This window comes from Pseudochaenichthys georgianus, unplaced genomic scaffold (genome assembly GCF_902827115.2).
Source record: "Pseudochaenichthys georgianus unplaced genomic scaffold, fPseGeo1.2 scaffold_2293_arrow_ctg1, whole genome shotgun sequence".
Taxonomy (NCBI): Eukaryota; Metazoa; Chordata; class Actinopteri; order Perciformes; family Channichthyidae; genus Pseudochaenichthys; species Pseudochaenichthys georgianus.
This window is the reverse complement of record NW_027262906.1, coordinates 1-21,000: the sequence shown is the minus strand read 5'-3', so window position 1 is coordinate 21,000 and position 21,000 is coordinate 1. Positions and strand designations below refer to the sequence as shown.

At 42.0% G+C, this 21,000-nt stretch overlaps 2 protein-coding genes across 2 annotated transcripts; both read right to left on the bottom strand.

Annotated features, from left to right (window-relative positions):
- Window positions 1-4,539: 4,539 nt before the first annotated feature.
- On the bottom strand, window positions 4,540-12,212 carry LOC117442004 (YTH domain-containing family protein 1-like; the record flags this gene model as incomplete). The annotated part of the gene is made up of 4 exons (XM_034077998.2): window positions 12,098-12,212; window positions 10,901-10,928; window positions 10,395-10,489; window positions 4,540-5,705 (listed from the first exon to the last, which is right to left on the bottom strand). Coding segments are annotated over exons 1-4 (1,316 nt in total), but the record flags the coding sequence as incomplete, so codon positions are not given.
- Window positions 12,213-14,731: 2,519 nt separating this feature from the next.
- LOC117442002 (sodium/potassium-transporting ATPase subunit beta-1-interacting protein 4-like) lies at window positions 14,732-20,138 on the bottom strand (the record flags this gene model as incomplete). Its single annotated transcript, XM_034077997.1, has 5 exons — window positions 14,732-14,912; window positions 15,012-15,082; window positions 15,235-15,295; window positions 19,016-19,243; window positions 20,058-20,138. Coding segments are annotated over 4 exons (426 nt in total), but the record flags the coding sequence as incomplete, so codon positions are not given.
- Between the last annotated feature and the right edge of the window lie 862 nt (window positions 20,139-21,000).

The window sequence follows — 21,000 nt, the reverse complement described above, 5'->3', positions numbered from 1 at the left end:
TATAATTGAAGTCGTTTTAAATGTCGTCAGTTTTGAATGATTTATAATTCTTTTATTCGCATATTGACTGCTCATGTGCCATTTCATTCGTGTTGTCCAGCTGTATTCGTCCGCCTGTATTGTTTGTGTTGTATCTGTTGTAACTTTGCTCATGCTGCCCTCGGGCCAGGTCGCTCCGGAAAAAGACATTTTAATCTCAATGAGACTTTTTACCTGGTTACATAAAGGATACATGTTGTGATCATGGACCCCTTGTTTCTGTCGTGTGATTGTGACATGTATGTAGAAACGTGTGTAGTTTGCATTGTAATGTTGTCTTTCATCCTTTCTTTATAACTAATGCTGTTGATGTATTGTGATTTTAAAAAGGTGTCCATCAGTGTTAATTTTGACAGCTATTTTTGATTTAGTGTTTAGACGATTTAAAGGTTAAGGTTTTTAACGGTACTACTACTCTTACAAATCTGTGTGCATGCCGCTGCAGCGTGTCTGTTAGGCCCCGCCCCCCACACACAGAGAGAGAGAGGCCCCGCCCCCCGCGCACAGAGAGACACAAGGAGATCGCTCTTCTGGAGTGAAGAGAGCGGAAATAATGATATTGCAAGTTGGAAACGTAAGATGCATTTTGACAGACAAGACGGACACTTTCTGCATTTTGAATGTCCGATAGTCCAGTCCCGTCTCGTCTCGTCAACGAAAACTAAATATACATTTCGTCATAGTTTTTATCATCAAGAATCTATTTTTAGCTCGTCATCGTCTCGTCATGTAAAAAAGGTCGTTGACGAACATTTTTCGTCATAGTTTTCGTTGACGAAATTAACACTGGTGTCCATCATCATCTGGCCGGGGACAACAGCTGGAAATTAGCAATGTTGGCTAAAGCTAATGCCACACTTACTGTCTTTTGTGACAGTTGATCAATGGGGACTGTCCTCGACACTATAAACAATTAAACTAAACTAAACATTAATCAAAATGTCTGTGAAGGTGCCAGAGTTAGCTATTTTCCATCTGTAGTCCCTGGACAGATTTTGTCAAGTCAACCTAAAACAAATTTCATTTCATACGATATACGATGACACTTTAACGGTCAGATCAAGTCTGAAATGTGACTTGCATCACAGCAGCTCCTTGTGTTACATCAACAGACACATATCAAGACACAATACATGAACAACAAACAACAAACATTTAGTTGGGTCCCAGATAGGGTTGCAAAATTCCGGGAATTTTCAAAGATGGAAACTTTCCACGGGAATTAACAGGAATTTTCAAAATTGAAGGTTGGCTCTTCAAAGGGAACTTCAATATAGTTGGGGAAAGTATATTTTAGCATAATCTTGACAAAAACAAACAGATGCCACTCAAGTACACTTGAATATCCATGCCATAGCTCACTGCTTACTGCACGGCTATTGAGACCACACAAAGGTTCGCAACAGGCTCACAAATGTGAGAGTGGAAAAACTGGTTGGCATTCAGCAAACCTAAGGGTCTTTGAGCCGGACACAGAGCCATCCTCAACCAGGCTGGACAGTGACACTGCAGAGGAAGAGGAAGAGTGTGATGTTGATGAGGCCCAGGAAGAGCCCGTTGACTGAAAGGGTTTCGCAAAAATGCAGAGGATTGCTTGAAGGAAGATGTGCATGTTTAATGGGACTTTGTGGAGGGAGAAGGGCTCTTTTCTTTTAACATTTTGAATGGGACTTTGTGGGGATTTTTGGATGGGGGTGCAGGCTTTCCCACACATAGACTATACTTGGGCGGGCCTCCCAGGTATATTAACGGCCGCCCAAGTATATTTCGCGACCCATTTAGGTTTTTGTTTTTTTTATAATTTTTTAATAATTTTTTTTTTTATAATTTTTTTTTTTTCCGTCCGTGACCACGACGCCATCTGCGATCGATTAACTTGTGGACAATGATCCCTCGATCCCTTGCACTGATCTCGCCTCCTTCTGGCCTGTTCAGTGGCCTGCCTCACACAGGGTGACTGGCTGTCCACATGATGTGGCCTGCCGACATGGCCACTGTCATACAGATCATAAATCAAAGCCCTTGATTGGTCTCTGTGTGTCATTCAAGCTCGGGATAACCTCAGCTCAGGTGAGGGAAAGGACTCTCTGAGTGTTTAGATGGTTAACTTAGTCTAAGTTCTCAGTGGGTCTCAAACGGTGTGGTCACCAGTTATGTAAACGCATATTAAGGTGAAAAAAGGTAAGATACACTTTTAAAACTTGTTGAGAGAAAACTAGTCTTTGCTGCTGCCTCAAAGAGGAGCAGGGGGAGAGGAGGGAGACAGGAGAGGCTGATTCAGGAGCACAGACACACTCACAACTATAAATGAACCAAACATAAATTAATAAACAAGTTTCAGTGTTTTTTTCATATTGGAAATGGTATGTTATTGGTTATGGCCATGATTTTATGATTATTGAAATGTATACAGTTCTGTTTAATATAGGTGTTTCCATAGATCTATCTCTTTATTTTCCCCTCAAAATGCACCAGATTGATGCATTTAACTCCAAAATAAAAAATAAAATCTTACCGGGGGGGCATGTCCCTGGACCCCCATAGAGGATTTGAGGTCGACCCCCACTAAAAATCACATGGATAGGTTCCTAAATACATTTATAAATACATTTATTTTTTTAAATAGTAATCCATTTCCATATGTTCATGTGTGGGTAGTAGATTTAAACTATAGGGCTATCATTATGGGCCCTGCCTGTCCCTGTTCGCTCTGCCATCGCGTGAAGGGTCTGCTAACAAGCGACCAACAGAAAGGTTAATGTTGTTGCACGTCACCTCACCCCCCCCCCCCCGCTACCCGCTACCACCACTACTGCTATTTCAGATATGTGGGAAACAGATCTGTGGGAAACACTGACAGTTAATGGACCAGCATGTTGTTAAAACTTTTTTTTTTTTTTTTTTTCTGCTAACAGCCAGGCATGCTGGGTAATCTGTGACTTTTCACTTTCTCAAAAGTTGGGCCATTTTGTCCTCATGAGCCAATGAGCAGCTCTCATAGGAAAGAACGAGACCCCTCCTCCCACGCTGTATCCAGTTCTTATTATACAGCCATGGTTGCGCATTGTTTCTGACAGCAACGTTTCTGATAGGCCCGTCGGTGTAAAGCCCGCCCACATTTAAAATATTACGTCATATCAGACGCAAATCTGGATCACCTCTGTTGTTCCCACGTTTTTAGAGATTTGGGTACGGAGGAAAAGAGAGAGAGTTTTGTTTTCTGGCACTTTGTGAGTTCCCTGACACACCGGGGACACATTTATGTATAAAAGACATCAAAAAGTGCATTTTGCATGATAGGAGACTTTTACAATAACAAATGAAATAAGAATGAACATACACGTACCTGTAGCTCTTGATGATGAAGCCGTGTAATACATACAGTTAAGTAACTTTAAAATACTAAATTAATTGTCGTTGTAAAAGTTACTTGTTTTTTTGTACAAAAAAATGATTTGTTTAAAACAATGAATCAAATATCACGGAAGCTTCTTCTTCCCCCTTTCTACTTGTATACAGACTCTTATTGCACTATTTTACCCGTGATTGTGTTGCTCTGTTGGAGGAGCCTCTGAGCTCAGATGTTCCTTGCCATATCTACACTGCAGCTATATACGAATGACAATAAAAGCCTTGAAACGTTTGAACATGGAAAACTATTTGAGAATTAATTTTTTTATACCTTGAACGTTTTTTCACTTTTTGCTTCTCGTTATAATTATAATAATTATTGTTTGTTTTGTTTCTAACGTGAATAAATTGACTTAAAGGTCCCATGTCATGCTTTTCCGGTTATCACCCGTCCCCTTGTGTTATGTAGCTTCTGCATGTGAACGGTCTGCAGAGTCAAGACCCTCAAAGTGCACCCTGTAGCGAGTAACACTCTAACACAGAGAAGACCTGTCTGCTGCCCCAGAACGCCTCGTTGGACATTTCTCTTTTTCCATTGTTTACTTCCTGGGTATAGTGACGTCACTAAGTCCAAATGGAGCAATCCGCACACACACACTCGCTCAGCCTGAGCTCAGACCCCACGCAGCAACCAGGAAACGACACCAGTAACCCAGCTCACACTGTCCGCTCCTCCTCACAGCAGCGAGCGCCCCAACGTCCCGCCAACATGGCACCCAGACTCTACGCAGAATTCTCATCCGTTTGTCATTACTGGTGTCATTTCCTGGTTGCTAACAAACCGCATTGCAACACATAATCACTGATGTTCCGCTGTAACGGTGGTGGACTCATCAGAACAGAGTGGGCGAGCTGACCAATCAGAGCACACTGGGCTCACAGGGAGGGGGGGGGGGGGGGGGGGCAGGAGCTCCAACAAGCCGTGCAGGACAGAGAGTGAATACACATACTATACAGAGACGCTGTGAGAAACCAATGTGAGTTTGGAACATTGAAAGATGTAAATCTATTCTCGTAGACCTCAACAATGGAACTATGATCAGTAGAAATGGCCGTGACACGGGACCTTTCAAATGAACATATATGTACCTGTAGCTCTTGATGATGAACACGCGGCCGTGCTTCAGGCTGCAGTCGAACTCTTGCGGGTTGTAGGCGTTCGAGGCTCTCAGTTTCTCCAGGACGGGATGAGAGTCCAGCCCCGAGTCTGGAGGCAGACCCCCTCCTCCAGTGCCTCCATTAGAGGAGCCGCTGCTGTCCAGGCTGCCCCCCCCGTAGCACAGGTTGCGGCTGCGCGGCGCCACCCAGCGCGTCGGGGGGGTCGAGCCGTGGTTCTGGTAGCTCTGAGGAGGGGGGGGGCCCTGCATCGTCATCTGCTGCACCAGAGACTGAGCAGAGTGAAGGTGCATCTGCTGCTGGTGAGGATGATGATGGTGGGGATGGTGGTGGTGGTGGTGGTGTTGGGGGGGCGCCATTTTGTTATTGCCTCCTTTATTATTATCCCACGTGTCAACAATGTCCATGTTGTGATTTTTGAGGGTTTGAGGGGGGGGAAGCCCTGCCATGAGGGGGGGTTTGTTGTTTCTCATCATTTTCTGCTGCTGTTGCATTTTCGCTGGTTTGCTGGCGATGGCCGCCCAGGATGCTATTTTCGGGGGAGGCAAACCAATCGGGGTGCCTCCATTTCCTGTGACGACCCCCCCCCCAAGAGACCCGACGCTCTTCACCCCGCCGTCCCCCCCCCCTCCTCCTCCGATCTTCAGTCCCAGCATGCCTTGCTCCAGGCTGTTCATACCGGGCGCTTTGTTGCTCAGGTTGTCGTTGTGGAAGCCCGTCTGCCCGTCGGGGGCCACCAGCGTACCCCCGAGAGAGGAAGGAGGCACCAACGTACCCCCCAGGGAGGAAGGAGGGTAACTGTAGCTGCCGCTGCCCCCCCCGTACGCCGAGCTCTGAGTCTGCTGGCCCTGAGAGCCGCCGCCGCTCGTTCCCCACGCCGAGAAACCCGGGTTTTCTGGGAAGAAGTTGAAGCGGTGGGGGGGGTAAATGCTGCTGCCGAGACCCCCCGGCTGCCCGAACACCGTGTCGTGCAGGAAGTGATGGTCTCCATTGCTGAGGGGGGCGTAGGGGGTCAGGTAGGGGATGGGGGGGTCGCCGCCCGTGGACCAGGGAGCCTCACTGAGGGGGAAGGGGAACCCGATGGAAGGGGCGTAGTAGCTGGACAGGTAGGGGTCCGTCATGGACTGATAGCTGTTGTTCTGGAAACAGAGAGAGAGTTAAGATCATTGCAGGCTGTTAGAAAAATCTCACTGGTCACCGGCTTGAGCTTCAATCTCAGGATCCATGTATTTGTGATCCTCTCCAGAATGGAAGTAGTCATCACATACAGAGGGTCAACTAGCTTTGTTCTCAAAATATCAAAATTCTGACTTTTTTTCGAAATCTAAAAATTATGTATTTTTTCGAGGGCTGTCAAGTTAATAACGTGTTAACGCAAAACATTTGTAACGCCACTAATTATTTTAACGTGCGATTAACGCATGTGTATTTGTCCTCGGCCCACCCCGTCGTTTCAGAGCCCAAAGGCTTGACGTTGTTGTTGTTGTTGTTGTTAGTTGGATGGTGGGAGATTCTAGCGAGAGATATGGATACAAAAAAAGGTGTTTTAAACAACAAGCGAAGCACCCAGCTGATGCTCAGCCCCGCTTCTGCCGCTCGCTTGGAGACGCCTGGACACGGCGTCGAGGAGCAGCAAGCTTTCAACAACGATAGCTAAATGGGGGGCTACAGCTTAACATTGTGGAGGACGAGGCGCTGCGTTAGATAACTCGGATCGCATCCAACGTGTTGACTGCACATCACAGCGCATTATTTTTACCCTAGGTGGGAACTTCAGTCTCATGCTTTGACTGTTATGAAGACAGAGGAGCAACTGGCTCACTGCAAAGAAGTACACAGGGTTGGGAGAGAGTGTGTGAGAGAGAGAGAGAGAGAGAGAGAGAGAGAGAGAGAGAGAGAGAGAGAGAGAGAGAGAGAGAGAGAGAGAGAGGTTCAGGTTGTTGTGTTGAGAATATTCAGGAGAATATTTGTCATTGTTCAAATGATAATAAACAAACATTAGCATAAAGCATATTTGTCCACTCATATGTTGATAAGAGTATTACAAACTTGAAAAATATTCCTATAAGGTACATTTAGAACAGATAAAAAAATCGCGATTAACTATGGACATCATGCGATTAATCGTGATTAAATATTTGTAATCGACTGACAGCCCTATTTCTTTCTCAAAATCAAAAATTATGTATTTTTTCTCAAAATCTCAAAATCATGACTTTTTCTCAAAATTCTGACTTTTTACTTGAAAAATATTAAAACAGCAACTCAACATTATTCACACATTAAAATCCAGTCTGAAGAGGTGTGTTTTGAAGGTCAGTGCAGAATAAAATAATCCTAAAAACACAAAGGATGCTCCGAATGTATATCCTAAACTTTTATAAGGTTTTTTAAAAGTCCATCGTCACACCTCACAGGGTTTCTGCAGCTTTCCACCACAGACGCTGCAGAGAAAGGTTTCAACAAGTACAATGTCATATCTATTTGTGTTTCCGTGAAGTATCAGGGTAAATGAGGAGCCCATTCATGACATGGGTCCTAGAATGACTTCATTTACATATTTAAACCCAATATATAACAGCAACATAAATCCTCAAATGCTGGTAGGGAGGCATGGCAGTCACGATGGAAAGGGTGACGATACAAATAAAATAAACTCGATAACTGTCTTTGTGATTTGCAGATGTCACAACAGAAGAGCATTGATTTTAAAACTTTTAAGTTTTTCGAACCTTTTTATCCGTATCATTTCAGACAACTTTTAAAGACTTGGTAAGGACCGGCTGAAACCTTGTTTTAAGACATCATCTCCATCCCAATAGAAAAAATACGTTAAAGGTCACCTATCATGCAATTAGGCAATAGCATGGGCCTCAGATTGATATAAAACATGTCTATGAATGTGGGTCCATGTGTCCCATTGTAAAGCGTCCTTGGGTTTCGTGAAAGGCGCTATAGAAATTGAAATTATTATTATTATGAAGTGTTTTGCTCAAAATACCAAACAGACCACCCATTCTAGCCATGCCTCTACCCCTCTATTTCACTTCCTGTTTCTAAAGTGCTGATTCGGGGATCATGCGGGATCCGGCAGATTCTGGCCGTTTCTCAATCGCGAGGATTTTGGCTTCCAAGCCAATATTTCAAGGATGCTACGTCATCGAGTGCCGCCGAAGGACTGTTCCAATCTCCAGCATACTTGGAATTCCACCGAGGCCGCGTCCTTGGTTTGGGGGAAATTTCGAGGCTGCACATGGGTAGACTTCGCGTCCTTAAAATCCCCACAATGCTTTGCGCACGGACCAATTTCAAAAACCCTTGCGGAGAATGGCTGACCCGACGCAGCACACATTTAAATTTAAGTATGTAGTGGCGTAGAACATGTGTTGGTAAATGTGTTACTTTGTTACATTTGTTTGTTATGACCAAAAATGTGTCCCGTGAAAGTAAAGCAAGTTCATAATTAGATAGACATCGTGAGGTATTTATTTTCGGTACAGTTTATGTTGAAACCGTTAGAGAGAGTGGCACACTTGTTAGCCTCTTCCATTCTTCTTCGTGTTCCGTAGCCGTGGCTTGGAAGTATACTTGCTTCGTTTCTGAAGGAAGTGACTTGGAAGTACGCGACTACCAAGCCAGCATCCTCGCGATTGAGAAACGGCCACTGTCTAAAATAAATGCTGCGGTGATGAAACGCCAAAACCACATCAAGGATTCTCTCTGAAACAGTCTGGAGCTCAAAGGCTTTCTCTCTTGCCGGTTATACCACAAGGTGAGTTCCTTTTTACTTCCTGCTTCTTCACACACATGCTCTCCAGTACAGGTTAGCTCTGAGTGTTAGCGATGCTAATGTAAACAAAGACCATATTACGTCCAAAACAGTCAGGCATTGTTTCTGATAGCAACGTTTCTGATTGGGCCGTGGGTCCACATTTCAGATATGACGTCATATCGGACGCAAATCTGGATCAGCTCCGTTGTTCCCCGTTTTTAGAGATTTGGGTACGGAGGAAAAGAGAGAGGGTTTTATTGTCTGACGCTGCGTGAGTTCCCCGACACACCGGGGGCGCGTAAACATTAAAAGGTGCATTTTGCATGATAGGTCCCCTTTAATTACAATAAAGTCGTTTTCTTTCTTTGTGTAACATCACAGTTTTTTGACTGCACTGAAAATGTTGCTTTTGAAAGGAAAAACACCAACAAATATGGATACTTAACTAGACATAAACCTGTTGTGAGTTTTCAAAATAAATACACCTGTCCCGATTTAGGAACGGTTGACTTTACAGGGCTCTGGAGTTATTGTAAATAAGCTTTTAATTCTTGTTAGCTGTAATTTGGTCCTTCATTGTGTTTGTTTGACGGACAGTCTTTCACTGTCAACTTGTATATATTTAAATCTGTAGTTCTGTTTTTTTTCCTATTTTGAGATGTTGATATTTTGTGTTTGTTTATATTTTCACACACGGTGCAATGCCTCGTTGTAACGTGCCTATGACGCAAAAAAAATTATAATTGGTATCGATAAAGTTATCTTAAAAATGTTTGGATAAAATATGATATGATACTTATAGTAATGAGTGTAGCTTTGAACTTTAAACACCATGTGTAAAAAACCGATGAAAGTCCACGCTATGAAAGAAGCTTCTTCCTAAGGCGAGACACCCCAGGTGAATAGGGTAATTTTTTTAACTTAAAGGTATCAGCTAGACATTTCTCCAGTTAATTACTTACAATAAGGCAATTGTTTTTTGTATCACAAGTTTTCTGAAATAGCATGTTTAAATATGCTAATTATCAATTATCTCATTAAATATGCACATATTTTAACACATTTCAGGAATCGAAATCTGAACTTTGGATAAAGCCAGGTTCAAAATTCTTGTTTCATTTTGTAGTCATGTTAGTATCTAAGGCTTTTACAGAAGGGATATTGGATATCTCTTTTTATCACTCCATAAATCAGAAAATACTGTTAACAGTCCTAAAATATCAATTTCCGCCATGTTTTTAGGTGTACAATGTTGTATAATTCAGGCTATGAATGATATATGAACAAACCCTTCTGAAAAAGCCTTCATAATATTGATAGGAATATAACTGGAAGGTTTGGTGTCTCTACGTGCTACTGAAGTTGACATTTCGAACTCATTTTGAGAAAACGACCTTTAAAGATTGCAGTGAGGCGCTAGCTAAACCCTCCTGTTCTTCGGATGATAGCTTGCGCCTCGACGCACTCCGTGAAGGTATTTCATGTTCGGGGTCATTTGTTTTTTGTATAACATTGCTTCGTGCAAGTGACAATCGTCTTCTCTGTGAACGTTTTTTTCGCCGTTCTTTTACCATTTTGAGATTTCAATTTCTAGCGGAAAGCTAACCAGGAAGTGTTTTAGCACACCACGTGACGCATCTGAACGAATCACGTTGTCAGAAATTGACACCAGCCAATGAGATTTCGTTTCTTGGTTTAAGACCGCGTTGTGCTTTCACGATTGGTTGCTGATACAAAGGAAATGACCATATTTGGATCCGATGAGATTGTGCAGGAGAGACGGAGCTTTTGACATGGTGCACACAGCAGTCGCGGTACTTTATGTTACGTTAGAATGCTAACTGTTGGTGAATTTAGGAGAAATCTACAGACGCAAATACACAACCTATAGTAAAATAAACACTTAAATGTGTATTTTGTACGTTTTCCTTCCAATAGCCTGAAAGAAAACATGTTATAGCATCAAAATAGCACAAAATCTCAAAATTGACCAGTACTTGAAAAACGATGTTTTTGCCTGCCGTGTCTCGCCTTAACATCAGAAGCAGTTTCCTACCTGATTTGACTGGTTGGTGAGATACGGCTCAAAGTCGTTATCGTGCACTGTGTCCTTCTGGTGGAGGGAGCCATTCTGCACGGAGACTGGGAACGCTGCAACAAAATGAATCACACTGTAGTCAAAACTGAAATGTCCACCTGCAGGATTCCCAAACACACCTAATGATGGTGAATCCTGACATATCGTACAGCTGGAGGTACATCCCAGAATCCTGCTTTAATAACCGGCTCTCGTTAGCGTGCATCTCTTCCTCTTATGGCTGCAGTTATAGTCTTGGAGTGAAACAGAAGTGAGGGGGAGTTCAGTGTTGTACAGAGATGTAAATAGATTGTTCTGTCTGCAGGATAAACACAACCTTTGGAAGATTTGACCTTTTCAAAAGTGCAAGGGGTTTCCATTGATGAGCTGACGATGTATGTTCGCTACTGCATTAAATAAGACAGTTTAACACAGGGAGGATATGAGGCATCTGTTCATACAGGATTGTGAGTCTCTTCTCTTACCTTTGCTTGCATCTTGTCCTTTTGATGTCTTCATGGCCACAGTGAGAGGATGAGGGCATGTGAAAGGAGAAAACACAACACATGCATGGGTCTACAATGCAGACACAAGAAATGCAATACATATTTTAAATGTTGTCATTAACAACACCACTGAATGCACTGCTGTCCTGGGAGTGTTCTGCTAATTGAAAAGGGACACAGTGCCACAGAATAAGAGACTGCTGCTGCAACATGCATTTGGTTTTCATATCCACCTACATCTTCTGTATGAAGAAACATGTTTAATTAGTGGTGTTGTTTTTAGTCTAGCATATTTGCACTACTGCATTACGGTTTCAAATGTGCAGGAAAAGCATGAATTATAAACATGTTAGTTAATTTTCTATATATAAATATTCCTTATACACAGTTATCGTTCACCTATGAGTTTGTACATAATTATTAAAATGCCTATGTATTTCATTTGTCTTATGACCCTATGTATTTTTTTTTATAATAGTTTCTATGTATTATTTTTTTATCATTTCTATGTATTTTAAGTTTTATTTTACAAGCCATGTGCAATATGCTATACTTTCTGTATTGTCCTTGTAAGCAAATCGTTAATGTTCTTTTGGGACCTTATTTTAAGGTAAATGCAGCAGTGTGTGTAGCACTTTATATTTCAGATTTTTTTATCAATGTTATTACTAACCCTTAAATGGTTTCTGTATCCTCGGGGAAACAGTCTTATATGGGTCTAATAACAGTCTAATAAGGGTGTAATAGCAGTGTAAAAAGGGATGTAATACTAGTGTTATATGGGAGTAATAACAGTGTACTATGGGTGAAATAACTGTCTTATTTGGACGTATAATACACCCATATATGACTGTTATCACATATTATTATAAATAATGGTGAAATATGGGTGTATTAATGTATTATATGAATGTAATGTAGAAAATACCAATTCAAAAACATCCCATATTAACCTATCTGCACGCTGACATGTTTATATCTGTCCTCTGGGTGTAAATAGTCCCTTTTCTCTAACCCACCACCCACTGTTCGCTGTGGTCCAGGCCTGTGGAAAGCTCCAGTGAGGGGGGCAGTTTCACAGCTCACCTCCCCGCTCTGAGAGCCTCCTAGCCCGGCCACACTCCCCCTCACACATCGCCTCTCAGCGGAGGGATACATCTTAACGGTTTTTCTTACCTGAGGGTCTATACTGGCGGCAGACATCCTTTACCCCACCAAGTGTAGTGCGGTGTGTGTGTGTGTGTGTGTGTGTGTGTGTGTGTGTGTGTGTGTGTGTGTGTGTGTGTGGTGTGTGTGTGTGTGTGTGTGTGTGTGTGTGTGTGTGTGTGTGTGTGTGCGTGCGTGCGTGCGTGCGCGTGTGTATATGTATGTGTATGTGTGTATGTTAATGGCAGTTTAAACAGTCCGTTAGCCGTTAGCAGTGATCCGGTCTCTCAGCTCGGAGGACCGTTTCTTCTCTCCCCGGTGTCTCTGGCTCTCCTCTCTCCGGTCCCCGGTCCTCATGAACTCCGGCGGGGCGTCAGTCCTCTCCGGTCCCCGTTAACTCTCCGGGAGATTAAAGATCCTCCTCCGGTGGCCCTGCTGCTCACTTTGCCCCAATGGCAGCTTCATCCGGGGACTGAAGGGGAGGATGTGACGTGAAAGAAAAGACGCGTTCAAGGCTCAGTGTTGTTTTTTTTGTCGTTTTTATTTATTTTTTTATTTAATATTATTAAGGTTGATTAAGACACATTTATTATAACCATACATTCCCTATAGTCCCTCCCCCTTCCCACCCATCTTGTAATTTCACAGAAATTATACCTGATGTTTGTGCTCAATCGTCTGAGTTCATCTATTATAGCATACACATTTATACAAATCAAATCACATATATTCATACATTTTTTCACAACATTTCATCTGTTTAAACTGAATTGAGATTGACTCCTAATAATCTACAATTAATTACCTTTTTAAAGTTAATTTTTTTAAACGTATTTATTAAAATCCCTTTTTGGTTTCTGTACCATTTCGTAGAGTAAAGTTACACATACTAAAAATCCATCTATCCATCCATCCACCTTCTCGCGCTTATCCGTGGTCGGGTCGCGGAGGTAGCAGTTCCAACAGAGCCCCAAACTTTCCTAAAATTACATTTTGTATTTATTAATCTATTTAAACAAAGTGTATTTATTCAAGTTTATTTAACCATAATCTGTTCCATTATGTTGAGAAGTGGAACAGACCCAGCAGTAATTCATGTTTACTATGTTTCCTCAAAGATGTAATACAGAGTGCATGTAATCAATTTATATTGTTCAAATGTATTTATCCCAATTATATTTTTGATGACTCTTAAAAAAACGTCTCTGTACCATTACATTTTACATTTTACAGGGTTCATACACTTTTTCACCAATGATTTTCAATAACTTCTCCATGACCTTTACCTAATTTTCCATGACCAACAAAATTACTCTTTCTCAGCGGTACCACTGAAAATGGTTTATTTGAACATGGAACAGGAAAATAAGTTCTGCATCTGAAACATGTTGTGACTATCTAAAACAAATCCAATAGGCATACAGCTTCTACACGCTAAAGCAACTAAAATCTCTCACCAGCAAAACACCTCGTCAGTTAAATGCCATTTTACTATACGATACAGTATTTATTATCATTATAGTGTCACTATTTCGGCGATTAGATAAAATGTAAATTATATTTGATGCAACTTTAGTTACATTTCCATGACTTCTCCAAAACTTTGGGAAAAATATTGTTTTCCAGGGCCTGGAATTAGCATTTTGACTTTTCCAGGTTTGGAATGACCGTAAGAAGAACCCTGATGTCACTTGTTAGACGCTTTTATCCAAAGCGACTTACATACTCAGTACTGTGGGCAATCCCCACAGGAGCACTTTGGGTGAAGAGTCTCAGGGACACACCGACATGCTGACTGCAGTGGGGTTTGAACCTGTGCTCCCCTGATCCAAACACCAATGCACTAGCCACTGCGCCACACGCCTCCCTGTTGAGTACACGTCTGCTTGTATTTATTGTTTTTTTAATTTATTTGTATTGGTTTATTTATTCTAGATCTCCTTTTCTATTATATTCACATCGTTACAAATCATTAAATACATATACACCTGAAGGAAAACTGGTTTAGAGCAGAACAGAGGAGAAACAAAACAGCTGTTCCTGTTCTTATAAATGTTTAAACAGAACTGTACCATACATCTGGTGTGTGTGTGTGTGTGTGTGTGTGTGTGTGTGTGTGTGTGTGTGTGTGTGTGTGTGTGTGTGTGTGTGTGTGTGTGTGTGTGTGTGTGTGTGTGTGTGTCCATTGAGGGGTTTGGGTCTGTGTGTGTATCTATTGAGATGTCATGTGTATATATAAAGTTTGAATGTATTTGATTGTGTGTGTGTGTGTGTGTGTGTGTGTGTGTGTGTGTGTGTGTGTGTGTGTGTGTGTGTGTGTGTGTGTGTGTGTGTGTGTGTGTGTGTGTGGTTTATTTCACTGAATTTAATGACAGTATTTAACACAACACAAGTTGAAGTGGGCACATTTTCTAATTAACATTACACATTATTAATAATTTATACACATTTTAAAAAACATTAGAAAGACACTGCCACTTATTTACATTATCAAATCACACACACACACACACACACACACACACACACACACACACACACACACACACACACACACACACACACACACACACACACACACACACACACACACACACACACACACACACACACACACACACACACACACACACACACACACACACACACACACACACACACACACACACACGAGGTAGATTTAAAATTAGATTTGAAGCCTGAGATAAAAACACATCATGAACTGCTTCTTAAATAACGTAGAATCCTCTTCTTGACGACCAGGCCGAAGAAATCTCTCAATGAAAGTCTCCAACGTCGTCTCCATGGTTTCCTCGCCCCGTTTACTCCTGAGGTTATTTATAATCTAAACAAAAATATGAAAAAATACACAATGTACGAGGTGTTGAGTGTATAATATAGACAGGGGGATGGATGTGAAGCAGAGGAAACGGCAGACTCCTACCTGCAGGTTTTTACACTAGAAGAACAGCTGAGAGGGTTTGGATGGATGGTGAAAATCACCAATAAAATGTACTGAAATAAGAAAGAAAACGTCTATAAACGATGCAAAGGAAGCAACCTCAAAATTAAGTGTCAAATGTTGTGAAAATCATAATTTCGTAGTATCAAAATGTACAATACAAATGTAAGAATAAATGATAGAAATGGTTTCATATCATACTTACAGTTGTCCTCCTGGTCTGAGAAAGTGCTGGCGACGTAGCACGCATAAACAAATCCTGGGAGCTACGAGAAGAAGGTAAACAAGTTTAAATAAAGAGTCATTATGTTATGTTTTACCTATCATGCTATTTGTAGGCAATAGCATAGGTTTCAGATATATAAACAAATGTAAAAAACATGTCTATGAAGTGTTTTGCTCAAAATACCAAACAGATCACCCATTCTAGCCACGCCTCATATCCCTCTATTTCACTTCCTGTTTCTAAAGTGCTGATTCTGGGTATAACCAGGTCTCTCTTGAGAATGATACCCTGTGTCTCAATGACATTTTCACTTGTATAAATAAAGGCTAAATAAAAAAAATAAAGCTTTTTTTTGTTTTAAACTGAAAATAAATAAATAAGAGGGGGCGGAGCTTATGCCGGCTCATGCGGGTCCTGGCAGATACTGTCTAAAATGCTGCGGTGATGAAACGCAAGGATTATTAGATCAAGGATTCTCTCTGAAACAGTCTGGAGCTCAAAGGCTTTCTCTCTTGCCGGTTATACCACAAAGTGAGTTCCTTTTTACTTCCTGCTTCTTCACACACATGCCGCAGATTTGACGTCAAATCGGCCGCAAATCTGGATCAGCTCCGTTGTTCCCCGTTTTTAGAGATTTGGGTACGGAGGAAAAGAGAGAGGGTTTTATTTTCTGACGCTGCGTGAGTTCCCTGACACACGGGGACACATGTTGATGTATAAAGGACATTAAAAAGGGCATTTTGCATGATAGGTCCCCTTTAAAAAGCACATTACACAATGTATTGAGGAAGATACATTGACAGAAGGAAAGCACAGGTGTTCATAATCACATTACTGCTCAGATTTAGTTTTTTGGATCTAGTTTTGAATAAATCTTGAGTTTTTCTATTATTTATTGTTTGTTGAATGTTTTGTCTCAATGTGGTTGTATTGTGTTTCTGTTGTTGAGGAAATATGTGGTGCAACTCAAGGGGTTATTCCGAAAAAGAAAAAAAAATGTTTGTATTTAAATAAAAATATTTACATATAAATAAAAACATAATTTGTTTTAAAGTATATAAATAAACATATATATAAATGTGTGAATATATATAAAATCAGATCCAGGTGCATATATAAAAGTGAAACAACAGCTATGAACACAGATAGAGAACTATTTTAAGAAAACTATAATAACGTAAAAAATATAGTAAAAAAATAAAGCAATAGTAAAGTGTGTGTCTCGAACAGCGCTATATAAATTAAATGTATTATTATTTTTATCTCTAAATGAGGTCGACTCTGGTGAGATGGTGGTCATGAGCTGTTGTTGCTAGGTAACAGTCCATTCCTCTCTGTGTGTGCCGACCAGAAACACACCTCTTGATAATTAGAGTTTTAATTCTCTCCTGACTGGTCTCACTGGTTAAATTAAGTACTGGGTGTGTGTGTGTGTGTGTGTGTGTGTGTGTGTGTGTGTGTGTGTGTGTGTGTGTGTGTGTGTGTGTGTGTGTGTGTGTGTGTGTGTGTGTGTGTGTGTGTGTGTGTGTGTGTGTGTGTGTGTGTGTGTGTGTGTGTGTGTGTGTGTGTGTGTGTATCCATCCATTGAGGGGTTTGGGTCTGTGTGTGTATCTATTGAGATGTCATGTGTATATATAAAGTTTGAATGTATTTGATTGTATTTGATTGTGTGTGTGTGTGTGTGTGTGCGTGTGCGTGTGCGTGTGCGTGTGCGTGTGCGTGTGTGTGTTAGCGTCCCGAGAGCTAGTGGTACTGCTCTGTATGAATGAGGTGTGAATGACTCGTTGCTTACATTTTAAAACCCCTTAGTTGTGTTAATGATCTATTAAATATGTTATCCTCTAGAATATAATTTATTTGATTTTATTGCTTTTGATTTTCAGTCCATTTTTCTCTGAGAATTGTACAACTTGCATTATCCCTATTCAGATATTTTATTTACCACGTATATTTATTATCAGTAGATCAATCAATGTTTATCTATATATCCCGATATCACAAATGTTACCTTTGTCTCAGTGGACTTCACAGTTTGTCCAGATATCAATAATGTTCTTTTGTTACCTAAAGAATCTTAAATATTCATCGTTTTATTTGCAGTAAAATGCGTTAAAAAAAATGCAGTGTACGAAATGCATTATCTTTCTTTCATAATTGTCATTTATATGGCGGTGGTGGCGAAGTCGATAGGGACTTGGCTTGGCAACTGGAAGGTCACCAGTTCAAGTCCCGGCAAGACCAAGTGCTACCGAGGTGTCCCTGAGCAAGGCACCCTACGCTGCTCCCCGGGCGCCGTTCAAAATGGCAGCCCACTGCTCCCAACACTAGGATGGGTCGAATGCAGAGAATCAATTTCCCCACGGGGATTAATAAAAGTCCATCTTAATATATTGGGAACACACGCTAAAGGACATAACAATGAAGCAAACCGAATAGAATATCGACTCTAATTGAGTGACTATACCGAAGGGGTCTTTAATTACATTCAATTGAATAAAGCCGGCCTGAAGCATCCTTTGTGCTCCAGTCTCAGTGAACACAGAGCTGAGTCCGGATCAGATGCACGCTGAAGGCTCTTTGAGCATCTCTCACTGATCCCGATGTCATGTTTGTTGTTTGTTGTTCACGTGTTGTGTCTTGATGTTTGTCTGTTGATGTTACACATGGAGCTGCTGTGATGAAAAGTCACATTTCAGACTTGATCTCAACATTAAAGTGTCATCGTATCATATTAAAGGTGGGGTCGGTAAGAAAGGAGAAAGCAGCTCGAGTGCGCTAGAATTTGAAAGTACACAACTGAAAACAATCTGCCCCTTCCTCACAGAGCCCCTCCCCCAACACACACGAACGCCCTCATGACCAATGAGGGCACGAGATGAGTTTGTGCCCAGATGGAAGGCTGACAGGCAGGTAGGCCATCCAGTGACGGTACGTCCACACAGCAGCTTCAGAAGCAACTTCCAACGCTTCTCTGCCCATTGACTTTGAATGGGGATGACGTCACTTTGCCTCGCTTTTCGCCGAACTGCATTGTGGGGGAGCGAAGCGAAGATTTCCAGGATGTCCAGGATTCAAAAGTTGAGCAATGTTCAACTTTTGAAGCTGAGCTGGAAGCGTCAGCCAATCAAATTACGTTTATGCAAATCTGACAGTAGAAGCGCTAGCCAATCAAACCGCGTGTAAGCAGGGAGAACCAGACCGCAGTTCATTTCCTCATATTCCAAACGAGAAATTACGGTAGCAAATCACCCGGTTCTTTACGACCAGAACTATTACCGGGATACAAACCGGAGGAACCAGACATGGAGGGAGGTGGCAGAGACAGTGGGTGAAACTGGTAGGGTTTCGCCTGTTTGGGGAGTTTATATATATATATATATTGCCCGCATAAAATCCCCGGGGTTTTTTGCTTTGTATGTCGGGGGCGGGAGATTCATGTGATTGGTTGTTGGTCGCATTGCTCGCAAAAAATCCCCAAGCTGTCAGACACGCCCAGCTCCAAGATTTTCGAAAAGCTGCTGTGTGGACGTCCCGTTACTTTAGCCGGCTCAGATGATTGGTCGTGCTTTTTACAGCGCCACGGCTTCCACAGATGATATTTTTGTGTGTATTTTTTGTCAAAGTATTTAATGTATTCATTGCTATCGGGATGTTAAGAGTTCCATGGAATATAAAAAGTGTTTCGAAGTGAATGACCTCCCCCACCTTTAATTGAGTGACTATAACTTAGAGGTCTTTAACGGAACAGGTTGTAACTCACAGCGAGGACGAGCTGCAGGACGCAGTGCAGAACCTCGATGTTCTGGTGCCGCAGCCAGCAGCCCAGCTCCAGGTGGTTCTGCTGGTCCTGCTGGTCCTGATGGTTCTGATGGTTATTTGGGGTTTTCTGCCACCCAGCGGAGGGAGGATCCCCCCCCTCACAGCCCGGCCCGTGGTCCTTCCACCAGGAGCGATGAGAGGAAACTCCCAGAGAGAGGACGTCGCTTTCCTGCAGACACAACAGGGGGAGAAACGGTGTGAAGAAGACATGTTGATTCCTCCTGTCCATCACTTAGAGGTCCCCTATCATACTGTTCTTCATCAACATATCACAGGGCTCAGATATATCCAGAGCCTGTCTCTGATTGGCTGAAACACCAATCAGATCATTGCAGCATTACCCATAATCCCCTCTGTTTCAGCCCTGTTTCCAAAGTGCTGATTCTCTGTCTGTTACTTTAGATGAAAATAAGGAGCCCCTCCCCACGCCCCTCTGAGAGACAGTGGTGGGGGGGGGGGCTTTACCTTGGTTTCCTTTTTTGTATTCATAATCCGTCCAATAGACTTTCTCACCCCCACAGTCCCTCAGATTCGCCTCAAAATGCTGAGGTCTTCACCAACGCTGAGTTATTTTAACTCGAGGTTAAACACATGACTTTTTTCAGCTGCTTACCCAGAAGTCTTATAACTTGTTTTTAGCACCTACTGTTTTTACCATGTTGTTTTTGAACCATCTCTTTGATGCATGGTTTTTCTGAATCTGTTATTCCATTGTGATTATTTATTGTGTTCCTTTCTGTTGTCTTCTTATTAAGTGTTAATGATGATTTGAATTTGAATTGCATCTGTGTCTGAAAATGTGCTTCATAAATAAACGTACCTCGCCCCAACCCTCCCTTATTGTAAAGCGACTTTGAGTCACAGAAAAGCGCTTCGAAGAAAAGCTGTGATTATATCACTGCAGTTCCTGAGAGCAGCTCTGTGTTCAGGATGTGAAGCTGCAGAGTCTCTAATTAACCGACACTAATGGACCATGAACTCACCGCGGAGAGCCCGCCAACCTCCAGGTACAAACAGCTGACGAACACATTCCAGCCCCCCCACAGCAGCAGCCACAGCAAGTACTGGGGAGGAAACAGAGGAGAGGGGTCAGACAATCAGTATTCAGGTGGCCAGTGTCTCTACTTTAAAGAGTCCTCTCCTGCTGATGTTCAGGGGTATATCAGTATGTAGTGTCTCTACTTTAAAGAGTCCCCTCCTGCTGATGTTCAGGTGTATATCCGTATGTAGTGTCTCTACTTTAAAGAGTCCTCTCCTGCTGATCTTCAGGTGTATATCAGTATGTAGTGTCTCTACTTTAAAGAGTCCTCTCCTGCTGATGTTCAGGTGTATATCAGTATGTAGTGTCTCTACTTTAAAGAGTCCTCTCCTGCTGATGTTCAGGTGTATATCAGTATGTAGTGTCTCTACTTTAAAGAGTCCTCTCCTGCTGATGTTCAGATGTATATCAGTATGTAGTGTCTCTACTTTAAAGAGTCCTTCTCCTGCTGATGTTCAGGTGTATATCAGTATGTAGTGTCTCTACTTTAAAGAGTCCTCTCCTGCTGATGTTCAGGTGTATATCTGTATGTAGTGTCTCTACTTTAAAGAGTCCTCTCCTGCTGATGTTCAGGTGTATATCAGTATGTAGTGTATCTACTTTAAAGAGTCCTCTCCTGCTGATGTTCAGGTGTATATCAGTATGTAGTGTCTCTACTTTAAAGAGTCCTCTCCTGCTGATGTTCAGGTGTATATCAGTATGTAGTGTCTCTACTTTAAAGAGTCCTCTCCTGCTGATGTTCAGGTGTATATCAGTATGTAGTGTCTCTACTTTAAAGAGTCCTCTCCTGCTGATGTTCAGGTGTATATCAGTATGTAGTGTCTCTACTTTAAAGAGTCCTCTCCTGCTGATGTTCAGGTGTATATCAGTATGTAGTGTCTCTACTT